At 45.0% G+C, this 12,228-nt stretch overlaps 1 protein-coding gene across 1 annotated transcript in view; it reads left to right on the top strand.

Moving 5' to 3' along the window:
- Positions 1 to 10,760, top strand: part of LOC309550999 (barrier-to-autointegration factor-like protein) — a 33,185-nt gene extending 22,425 nt beyond the window's left edge. Inside the window, exon 3 of the mRNA XM_082251417.1 lies at positions 10,501 to 10,760. Coding sequence (XP_082107543.1) covers positions 10,501 to 10,650 — 150 coding nt within the window. The 3' untranslated portion in view covers positions 10,651 to 10,760. The remainder of the gene's footprint in view (positions 1 to 10,500) is intronic.
- The last annotated feature ends 1,468 nt before the right edge of the window (positions 10,761 to 12,228 follow it).

Genomic DNA, 12,228 nt, shown 5'->3' with positions numbered 1-12,228 from the left:
AATATGAAGATACCCCTGCCCTAATAGATCATGTGGACACCAATATTGGGTATGCTGCTGATCATCACAATGTGAAAAAATTAATAATTAGTAGACCTTACAACGTAACACCCAAACCCAACAGCAATTAGAAGGTGCTAGAGTGTAAACTGTGATGTAAATAAATAAATGAATATGTATAAATAGTATGTAGGTGAATTAAATGTGTAAAAATATATATAAACTAAAATTATATAAAAATGATATACACCCTAAAAATTCTAGTGTTGAACATACAATGTGGATTCAATAAATAACACACAAGTGGCGAATAAATCTCCTCCAATATATAAGCTTGAATGTGAAAAAATTCATAAAGCAGGTGACCAATGAAGGCCCATAAGTGCTGCAAAAAAATGTATAAAGTGCAAATTCAATCTCTACACACATAAACATGTGACCAGTGAAAGTTCTTGGTAATCCTCCCAAGAAAATACTAAAGGTTCATGCCACAAGTGGTCAATATAGACTCAATGTTGCTGCAAAGCTTTATAAAGTACAACCAGTGAAACTTCAATCCAATAATTCATAAGCATGTGTCCAGTAAAAGTTCCTTAATGATCCTTCACGGGGCTGTAAAAGAGGAAAGGATCCCCAAAAATGCTCATGCAGTTTCCAGTGATCACTCCCCTAAGGCAAATCACACTTACCAGATGCTGTGGACCCCTTAGCTGTATAGCATGTGGGTCTATGGGCTTGGTTGGTAGGTGAGGCCAGGTGCAGGTCCTGAGGGTAATCACCAAGGGCTATGGCTCATAGAAGAGAAGGATCCAAAATTGTGTAATTGCATTCCTTTATTGGTCGCAAATATGATGTCCACATAAGTGCATTTCTATCACCTTTAAATGGTAGAGAAAGCTGTAACACAATAGGCAAGGAAGCAAAACGCCGGGTCCAGGCACGAACTCCGGCCATCATTCATAGTTAAAAAGCCTTCACAGGTTGTGTTGCCCATGGACAATTTTTAGGTACCAAAGTTTGTCTGATTTGACACTTTTGGTGTCTATTTAAAGTGTGCAAAAACTACAAGATTGCTTAGGTAGAACAGTGGTCAGTGTGATGGAAGCCTTGCGTACCAGTAGGAGATGGGGGATCCATTTTAGGAGGAAAACTGACATTTTGCAGATTTTAGCTGCCTGTATCTCTTGGACTGCAGATTGCTTTGAAATGCAATTCATTCTAAAATTAACCTTGCACATTTCTCTTTCGTTTATGACGGACACAGCACTTGATTCTTCTTAACCATTGGGTTATACTGCCCCCTACAGGAGTAGGACACTAGGCAGAAATGTCTGGCTATGCCTATGGGCAGTCCCAGGGGGTATTCTCCCTTTCTCTGCTATAGATACTCAGTTTTGTTACAAGCAGTGTCAGAAGAAAATACAACTCCACAGAGGGGTGGGTGCTGTGTCCCTCAAACATCAGAGAAATAGATTTTATGGCAAGTTAAAAATCCATTTTTTTCTTTCGTTCATTGACGGACACAGCTTCTGATCTTCTTAACCATTGGGATGTCCCAAAGCAGTGTTAAACATGAAGGGTGGGAACAGCTAAATGAAATTCCCAAGAATAAACTATAGCCAACCAGGTAAACGGAAACACAACCAAAACAACTGGATCCCAAATGGAAAAAAAAAACACCCTCAGAGGACCAGGTCCTCTAAACAGCAGCCTGCAAAACTTTGCGGCCAAAGGAAGCATCCGCAGATGCAAACACATCCACTTTTTAGAACTTCGTGAAAGTATGCACCGACAACCAGTTGGCGTCCTTACAAACCTGCGTCACTAACACCTGATGGAAGGCCCAGGAGGCACTGAGCGCTAGGGCTGCGCATCTTCACTTACCTCACGATTCGATGTGATTACGATTATTAGGGTCGCGATGCATCACGATGCATCACGATTACTATGGGGACCCTTCTCTAAAGGCGGATCTATGGGGACCCTTCTCTAAAGGGGGATCTATGGGGACCCTGCTCTAAAGGAGATCTATGGGGAGCCTGGGTCTGTTCTAAAGGGGATCCAGGGTAACTGGGCTCTAAAGGGGGATCTATGGGGACCCTGCTCTAAAGGGGATCCCCCTTTAGAGCAGGCCAGCATCCCCAGAGATCCCCCTTTAGTAGAGCAGGTCCCCCCATAGATCCCTCTTTAGTAGAGCAGGTCCCCCCATAGATCCCCCTTTAGAGCAGGCCACATCAGGTTAGAAGAGTTATCTGAAGCTAATTGTATTACCGTAGGCCCTGGTAAGGAGGAATGCTGGGCTCTGTAGTCCCCCTAGTTGTAGTATAACAGGCTCTGGTAAGGAGGAATGCTTGGCTCTGTAGCCAAGCATTCCTCCTTACCAGAGCCTGTTATACTACAACTAGGGGGGCTACAGAACCCAGCATTCCTCCTTACCAGAGCCTGCTATACTACAACTAGGGGGACTACAGAGCCCAGCATTCCTCCTTACCAGGGCCTACTGTACTACAACTAGGGGGACTACAGAGCCCAGCATTCCTCCTTACCAGGGCCTACTGTACTACAACTAGGGGCACTACAGAGCCCAGCATTCCTCCTTACCAGGGCCTGTTGTACAACAACTAGGGGGACTACAGAGTCTGTAGTAGTCCCCCTAGTTGTAGTATAACAGGCCATGGTAAGGAGGAATGCTGGGCTCTGTAGTGCCCCTAGTTGTATTATAGCAGGCCCTGGTAAGGAGGAATGCTGGGCCCTGTAGTGCCCCGAGAGCTGCAGCCAGTTGTGGGTGAAGTAGCGGTAGGTGTATGGAGTAGGGCTCGGACAGGTCCTGGGTGATGAGCCTCATGTCGGGAATTTGGAGCTCGGACTCGTGCAGTGCACGGTACAGGCGGAAAGCAGGGCCTCCTCGCTCCCCTGCGGTCAACTCAGGCTGTCTGCCGAGAACCGCACCGCTACCAGAAGTGTACCAAGCTGGGAAGGCCACGACTTCGGGCGGCCGGGCTGTCAGAGCGGGCTGTCGGAGCGGGCGGTCGGGCAGCAGCGTGCTAAGTGGGCGTGCCGTGTGTATCCCGGGGCCAGAGAGAGCACTGATAGATCCGCTCTCCTCCTCTCCTCTCCCGCACCGCGAGGAGGAGCCCTGTATCCCACAAGCCCGGCCAGCGCCGCCATGTCACTTCTGTCCCCGCCCCCGGAAGTGACGTCATTAGGTAATCGATTATTCAACCACCCTGAATTGATGCAGAATCGCGAAGGGTCGCATCGCGATGCATCGATTCGGCGATTATATTCAGCAGCCCTACTGAGCGCCCAAGTAGAATGCGTCTTGACAGGGAAAGGAAGAACCTGACCCTTGATGGAATAGACCTGAACCACTGTCTGTCTGATCCATCTGGAAATGGTTGCAGAGAAAGCAGACAACTCTTTCTAAGGTCCATCCGTGAGCACAAATAGTGAGTCTGACTTCCTAAAACACTCCGTAGTTGCCAGGTACACCCTAATTCCCCGAACTACATCCAAGGTATGCAAAGCAATTTCCTTCCGATGTTTTGGCTTGGGACGCAGGAAAGGCAACACAATGTCTTAATTCAAATAAAAATCTGACAACCTGAGGAAGGAACGATGGACGGGCGAAAGAACCACCTTATCTCTGTGAACCACCAAGTAAGGTGAACGACAGGATAACGCCGCCAATTCCGACACCCTGCGCGCAGAGGTGAAAGCCACCAAAAAGGCCACCTTCTGGAACAGTGTAAGCAGGGGAATCTCCCAAAGTTTCTCAAAAGGAGGCTTCTGGAGGACTGAGAGCACCAAATTGAGGCTCCAAGGTGGCAACAGAGACCACACTGAAGGGGTCAACTGCCTAACTCCCTGAAGAAAAGTATGCACCAAGGAGTATGTGGCCAAGGGCCATTGAAAAAAGATTGCTAAGGCCGACACCTGACCCTTGATGGCACTCAAGGCCAGTTTATGCTCAACCCCCTGTTGAAGGAAGGTCAAAATCCAAGCCACCAAAAAAAGAGGATGTACCCCAAGAGAAGCACCATGCAATGTACGTCTTCAACATACGATGGTAGATCTTCCTAGAAGTAGAGTTCCTAGCTTTTAATAGCGCTGGAATCCCCGACTCTGACAAACCTCTGTCCATCAGCACCTGGCATTCAACAGCCAATCTGTCAGACATCGACTGTAAAGCAGGATGGAAGATTGGTTCTTGAGAGGAAGCTTCCAAGGAACGTCAGTGACCAGATCGGCGTACCAAGCCCGGCGAGACCAGTCCGGGGCCACTAAGATGACCGGAATACCCTTTTGCCTCGATCCTGCGTAGAAGTCTTGGCAGAAGCTTGAGAGGAGGGAAGGCGTAAATCAAACGATACTGACCCCACGGGGCCACCAGCGCATCAGTAGTGTCCGCCAGAGGATCCTGTGACCGAGCCACAAACCTGCACCCTTCTGTTGAGCCGGGACACCAACAGATCCACCTCGGGGATGCCCCACCGGAGTCACAACCGATGAAACCACTCCGGATGAAAGGACCACTCCCCTTGGTCCCAACACCTGCCGAATGAGATAATCCGCCTTCCAGTTTTCCACTCGGGAATGTGTACGGCGGAGAGGGCTGGAACGAACTGTTCTGCCCACCTGAGAATGCCAGCTACCTCCAGAGCCCCCTGGTGATTGGCATAAGCCACGGCCGTGACATTGTTTGATTGCGCACTGGACATCCCTGAAGACAATCCGTCCAGTGTTCAGGCACAGTCTGATCACTCGTAGAACCAAGACATTGATAAGTAGTCTGGACTCTTCCAGTGTCTTGACCCCCAGTTTCTAGAGTTTGTCCAGTGGAAGGAGCACTCTGGCTAAGGCTGAGTCCAGAGTCAGACCCAGATAGTCCAGCTTTGAGGACAGAACCACAGCAGACTTCTGAAAATTCAGAATCCAGCCAAACACCCTCCAGCTCGTATGGTGATTTCCAGGTTTTCCACCAGGGCAGTAGGAGACTCCGCTTGCAGAAGGAGGTCTTCCAAGTTGCCCAGTACCGCGATCCCCCAATGGCGTAACAATGCTAGCACCGAGGCCAACTCTTTTGTAAAGACCCGAGGAGTGGAGGCGAGACAAAAGGGTAATGCCACAAACTGATTGTGCTCCTCTCCCACAGAAAATCGGAGGAAGCGCTGGTGACCAGCCCATATTGGAATGTGAAGGGAAGCGTCCTTGATGTCGATGGAGGCAAGAAAATCCCCCTGATGCAGGGAAGCCACCACTGTGCGAACAGACTCCATACTGAACTTCTGCACCCACACAAAACAGTTCAGCGCATTGAGGTCCAGAATTGGACATACCTTGCTTTCCTTCCTGGGGACTGTAAACAGGTTTGAGTAAAAATCCCTGAAAACGGTCCGAAGTTGGAACTGTGACCATCACCCTTTAAAATAAGGTCTTGCACTGCCCCAAAAAGAGCCTGTAAGCGGACCGGGGACGGTGTTGCATGTTGGAAAGAAAAACCTTACCAGAGGGTAAGAACGAAACTAGATCTTGTAGCCAGGTTTAATGATCTCATGGACCACTTGACTTGTACCAGGGGAGTCCACAGGTCCGGGAACCAAACAAAGACATCCCCCCTACCCCAGATACGGATGAGGTTGCACCTTCATGCTGAAGGGGCCTTGTCCGTTGGTCTGGAGAAGCCCGCCCTTGACTTGCCAGACCCAAGTTCGCTTGAATCCTTCAGAGGAGGCCCCGAAGAGCTCTAATACCTTGTCAGTCGACCCTGAGGGACGAAAAAACTTCTTATGAGCCGAGGAGGAGGGTACACATCCACGATGAGGGTCCTTGCCCTTAGCAGCCTGCGGAAGAAAGGTACTCTTCCCTACTATGAGACCTTTAATGATGTCACCCAGTGTAGCACCAAACAGGCGATCTCCTTGAAAGGGAAGATCAGTCAAAGCCTTTCTAGAAGTCTGGTCCGCAGACCAGCATTTTAGCCAAAAGAAACGCAGAAGGACCACTGCCGAAACAGAGCTGAGCCACTAGGGGAGCTGCATTCAAAGAGACATCACAGATAAACTGCAGCCGCTGGACCAGAGGGTCCACCACTGGTGGAACAGTCCACTTCTTAAAGAAGGGACTCCTCATAGGAGTATCGCCAAGCAAATTGCTTAGGGACCCCAAGGGGATGCTTTTGTCTTCCTCACTATTTAGTGACAATTCTGTCAAAATAGGAGGGGAAAGGGAACACTTTTTTTTCTGTTCTGGATTTCTTGTGAATGCCAAAGGGAACCTGCGCTTCCATCGCAGCTGCGTCCTCCCATCTTTAAGGTCTCATGCACAGCTACAATCAATGCATCCACCAGCACCTTTTCGTATGCAGTTGCAGAAGTGGAGGAATCCTCCTCACTATCTGAGGATTCAAGTTGTGTGGTCGCAGACCCAGCAGGGTGACCCATGTCCGTGGTGGCTGAATCAGAAGGGGCAGGGGAAGGCGGGGGGGGATGCTTTTTGCCAGCCGGTTGCCCAAAAGCCACCTGGACACAAAAGGACTCCAGGACCGCTGGCAGTGCATCGATGGATGAATGGGACCCGGAGGGCCCCACAGCCTCAGAGAGGGGATCAGGTGGGGAGATGTGCTCAGCAAATGAAAAGACCCAGGAGTCAGCACCAGGGGGAAAACGCCGCCCAGAGGGCTCCAATGTCACGGACGCCACTATTTTCAATGGCAAACCCCTGAAAAATGGCCACTGGACTACACAAACATGGCCGCTGTACATTGAGCACACATGCTACAAGAAAATGGCCGCACCATAAGGCTCCCAGGAGGGATCCCTATGCCTCATAAAAATGGCACCGGCAGGAAGGGGGGGGTCCTGGGAGTATACCCCCTGGAACTGCCCATAGGCATAGCCAGATTTTTATTCTGCCTAGTGTCCTACTCCTGTAGGGGGCAGTATAACCCAATGGTTAAAGAAGATCAGGAGCAGTGTCCATCAGTGAACGAAGAAGAAATGTATCCAGTACTTGGAGGTGGCATGGATCCAGGAAGATAGAATGACTGTGTGATGGACTCAACCTGGGAGAGAGTTTTTTGGAGGAGACTGCAGGCTAGCCTCTTGCCTACGGACTTTAGGCCCTGGCTTTTAAGGGAACACTACTCTTTGTGAGGTGTATGCTGGGGGGACCCTTGGAGTAATGCTACTTTGGATGCAAGTCCATGTCTCCCCAAAACACACTCTGGGACTTTAGGCCCGGGGTCCCTGTTAGGGCCCAGCTGCCCAATACCAATAGGGACTGCTCCACACAGTCACTCTTAGCAGATGCTAATATCTGCTCACCTGTCTTCCACACCTGAATTGTGTTCATTAACTCACCTATTGTCTAAGGGATGTGTTTACACTTGTAATAATGTGTATTGTATTTCATGAGCTTGATGTCGCCAAGTCTGCTGGAATGAGTGTCCAGGTGGCTAGTTTAATTAGCTCAAGTTAATTAAATCACTGTTGGCTATTAGTTGCTAGTGGGAAAGTAGTCTGTGCTGGCTGTTCCTTAGATATGTTAATTATATTTCTGTATAAAAATTCATCTTCATATGTTAATGTAATCAGGCACCTGACTTGGTGGGGTATATATATTCTGTGAGAGTTTGTTTTTTTTTAAACCGTTCCAGATTTGCAGCTAAAATGAGTTCTGCCTAGTTCTTGGTTGCAATATGTGGCTATAATATCTGATATCTATGTTCAAGATTGGAGGAAGCGGTATACTGATGGAAGCACTCAAGCACAGTGTGGGTCGGTTCTGTCAAATTGATTATTAATGCAGACATTATTGCATTGTGGTTCAAATATTACAGTTGATGGAATGAAGACAATATAGAAAACACAAGGAGTGTCGCCAACTAAGTGTAGATTATAAAGGAATGAATAGGATAAAAAAAATGCACTTGCACAGCCTGCAGCTCTTCCACAGCCTGGTCTGCACATTCTCTCCAGCTGCTTCCAGGCTCAGCGCTGCAGACCCAGCTGCGACCCTGCCGAGTTCTGCAGTTTGCTACAGTGGATTTGAATGCTCTAATTTGTTCAATAAATGTGAGTGCATTTTATTTATCCTATTCTTTCCTTTCTAATCTACACTTGGGGGCGCTCCTTGTGTTTGTTTTCTATATTGCAGACCACAGAGTGATAATCGTAACTCTCTAAGGAAGCTGCAGCCATGACTCTGTGAACTTTCCATGTGAACTTAGTGACCATTATGGATTTTAATTGACCAGGTTTCCTTTTAAGAATATTTATAGACTTAATTTAATAGATTTTTTTTCCTCGTATTTGCTACCCAAGCCACTTCTCTTTTTTTTTTTTTTTTGCATGATTGAATGAAAATGTCTTTGTCCTAACAAGTTTTAGAACCTCAGAAGTAGCCTTGTTCACCTCTATTTAAGTGGCTGTGGTTAAAGTATAGCTAAAGGCAAAACTGTAGAGTTGAATGTAGTGGGGAAGGGATGGAATTACTGTCAGGTTTTTATCGCTGTTCATGTCCCATTGCGAAGATTCACTTTCTCTAACTGTCCTCTAACTGTCCTACTAACAGTTGTCCCTGAGAATGAAAGTGAGGGTATATGCAACATTTTTGAGTTGTCAGCAGAATAGCAATAGAGGTGAAATCTTCTAACCAGGACACTTTTTCCTGTAATGACTGTCTAAAGCCTACTTGGATTGAAATTTGCCCAGATCAGCAGAGACCATACACATTTTGATCCATGTATAGGTACTTTTGCTTGTACAGAAGTCCATCTACTTATCAACCTTCTGTAGAACCACCTTGTTGGATTTTCCCAGCTCGATCAGCGCTGCAACGCTGATCCTTGTATTCTGACAGAGGAATTCTCCCTACTCCCTCCCTACAGAGAGGAAGTCTCCCTACTGTCAGACTACAATAGCGGGGAGGATTCCACACGTTTGTTGTGGATGGGGGGTAATTGGGTCTTTTTTTTTTTTTTTTTTTAACCCACTGATTGAACAAGAAAACAAATTAGGTATTGGGCTCCCTAAGAGAGATATTTTCTCACATTGGAAGGATGTTCTTGTACTTTCTGTTGAGTCTACAGGACAAAAAAAACATAGTGGTTTTTACCTTCCTCCTATTCTATGCAAAATAAAACACAAACTAGGCTTCATATATAAAATATTAATAAATATTTTCAAGGTTTTCCACTTGTTTGGACAATGTACTGTTTTAAACGTGGGTTGTTTATATAGAATCCTGCTGCTTGACAGTCGGTTATAGCTTGCCAATAGGAGGCAAGCAAAAATACACGAATGAGAAAGTTTTAGAAGTGCATGATGGTTCAATGGGTTGACTGTTAAAAATACAGGAACGAAGTACTGGTAAGAAATTCTCCTAAACAAATGGAGCAAATTGGTGTTCTTTCTGGGACGATTTTACTGATTTTCATGTTTTTTGGCAGCTGCCCGGCTTCTCCAAAACTGCTATATTTGTTCAGCTATCACGTTTTTTTGCAGTTTTCTGTTTTCATCAGTTGATTAACACCACCCCCCCGATATTTTTTTTTTTTGATTATGGATGATCAAGCTACCTTTTCATCTACAGAGGTACAGGGTAATTTGCTTTAGAATAACTAGTGTGTGTAAAACATATATATATATATATATATATATATATATATAATATATATTTATATATATATATATATATATATAATATATATATAATATATATTTATTTATTTTATATATTCGAGAGCGAGGATTGGCATTTTAACAATGCTTATTACAATAGAAGTGTGGGATTTTATTTTTTATACTAACCTAGGTGGATGCAGCATTGGTCCCCTGCCAGACTGAGTACTGAGTGATCAGACACCACTGATTGCTTGATTATCATAGATCTGTGAGCAGAGAGCTGGTGACCACAAGTCACCAGCTCTCTGCTCTGCCCCCTGTTCTCACCGGAGCTTTGGAGGGGGCAGGAGCAGCTGGTTCAGGCTCGCTGAACAAGGTGCGGATCCCAACCATATGGTCGTGTTATTTACTGAGCCTGGACCGACTCTGTTATGTAAGCAGAAAAAACTGTGATCCACAGAAGTACAGCCAAACGAGCTTTAGCTATACTTTTTTTTTTTTTTTTTTTTTTTTTTTCTAAACCGTGAATCTGACCAAACCTTCACTACAAGTAATTGATGCACCATCTGTGAATATTTGGTCAAAGGCTTTATAAACATGCATGTATACACAAAACATATTAGGATGTTTCTGTTTGTCCTGGTGATCATCATTGGCAAGACAAAGTCATGGTGAATACAGAATTTTGCAGTTGTCATCACAACAACCAGTGCCATCTCTCGAAGATGGAAAATCCTTTAGCTTTGTAGAGGGGAATCTCTAATACAAAGATTTTGGGTATACCTACGTTTAAAATCTACAGGTAGGTGTGTTCTTGAATAATTGGAAGGTTAATTTTAGTCATTCCTTGCTAAAAGGTTTGTATGTTTTGCAGGCTTATGTGCTTCTGGGACAGTTTCTTGTGTTAAGGAAGGATGCAGACGACCTCTTTAAAGACTGGTTGAAAGATTCCTGTGGAGCAAATTCCCGTCAAGCAGACTTATGTTCATCTTGTCTGAAAGAATGGTGTTCATCCTTCCTCTAAAGTTCCTCACCAACTTTAACGTTCCATATTTATTGACCTTCAGTTTTACATTCTTTGAGCTTATGTTTACTAAATTGTTTGCTAAAGAATAAAAATTTAAAGTAAAGTTATATCTTTGCAGCCTTTACACCGTATTACTAGCTTTCCCAAATATATTGTGAATCGGCCATTGACCAACAGCAAGGTGTGTGTACATTAGGAAAAAAAATAATAATAATAAAAAAAAAATATATATATATATATATATATATATAATATTTATTTATATATTTATTTCTGTTAAAGCAGAAATAGTCCAAAATAAAAAGCAGGATCTCTTTTAATGAGTTGGTAAATTCAGACCATGACTTTGTTCCATTGGATTATAAGCACTTTGTTCTGGCTGCCCCTTCCTCACTCAGTCATTTATGCAAGGCCGAAGTGGGAAAAGCTCCCATTCTATAAGGCAATTTGAGTCTTTTTTGTGTTTCAGAATTGCTTAGCTATTGCTGAGTGAGAAGATTGGTTGCACAAGAGTAAAAATCGAAATTGCTCATAAGAATGGATAGGGCCCCTGCACTATCACGTAGAAGAAAAATTATTCATATGGATAGCTGCAGCTGCATATTCAGCCTTACCTAGGCTGGATTAAATAAAGTGAAGTGAAAAGTGGAGCTGCGCTTATCAAGGCAATAAATTCATTAAAAATGTGCAGTGAATAAATAGGTGGTAAAAACTTGGTATAAATCGATGTGAAAAAAATGCATACAATCCCAAAATTAAAATGTTAGGGCTCTTTTACATGGACGTTCCGTATGTCCTTACATCACCCCATTCGTTTGCGGGTGATATACGAACCTAATGCTTGTCAATGGGATTGCGGATGTCAGCGGATGACCATCCGCTGACATCAAATTTTTGTCCTTTCAGTTCTGTTCTGTTTTTTGGAACGGAACAGAACCCTAATTTTCCTCAGTTAAAGAAACGGAAAGGACGCAAAATCGGATGTCATCGGCTTCATCCGCTGACATCCACAATCCCCATAGACTAACATTATGTCCGGATATCATCCGCAAACGGATGGGATGATATGCAATGACACAAGTGTCATCCATGTCCGTTAAAAAAAAAAAAAAAAAAAAAAAAGCGCTGCAGCGGACAAAAAAAACCCCGGAGCGGCCGTGTGAAAGAGGTCTATGTCTCCATTCACACTGGTACGACTTCAGGCGACTTGATCAGCCTGACAAATCACGCACCGTCGCGTCCCATAGTGTAGTACAGGACCGGTTCTAATAGGAGCGACACAAGTCGCTCCGACTTAGAAAAAGGGTCCTGTACTACTTCGGGGTGACCTGGAGCGACTTGCACGGACTTCATAAAATGAATGTCTATGCAAGTCGCGCCGAAGTCGCGCTGCACGCGACTTCACAGGTCGCCCCGAAGTCGGATCCGACCTAGTGTGAACGGAGTTTAGACTCACTCATAAAAAAAAATAAGAGTAAATAACAAGCAATAAATAACAAGCAATTAACAATATATGTGATAGTGCCACAGTGGTAAATAATCATTTTGCACTTAAGGGTGGTACAAGGTGCTTAG

Source organism: Pelophylax lessonae (genome assembly GCF_965119305.1).
Source record: "Pelophylax lessonae genome assembly, chromosome: 3".
Classification (NCBI taxonomy): domain Eukaryota; kingdom Metazoa; phylum Chordata; class Amphibia; order Anura; family Ranidae; genus Pelophylax; species Pelophylax lessonae.
This window is presented reverse-complemented; position numbering and strand designations above follow the sequence as displayed.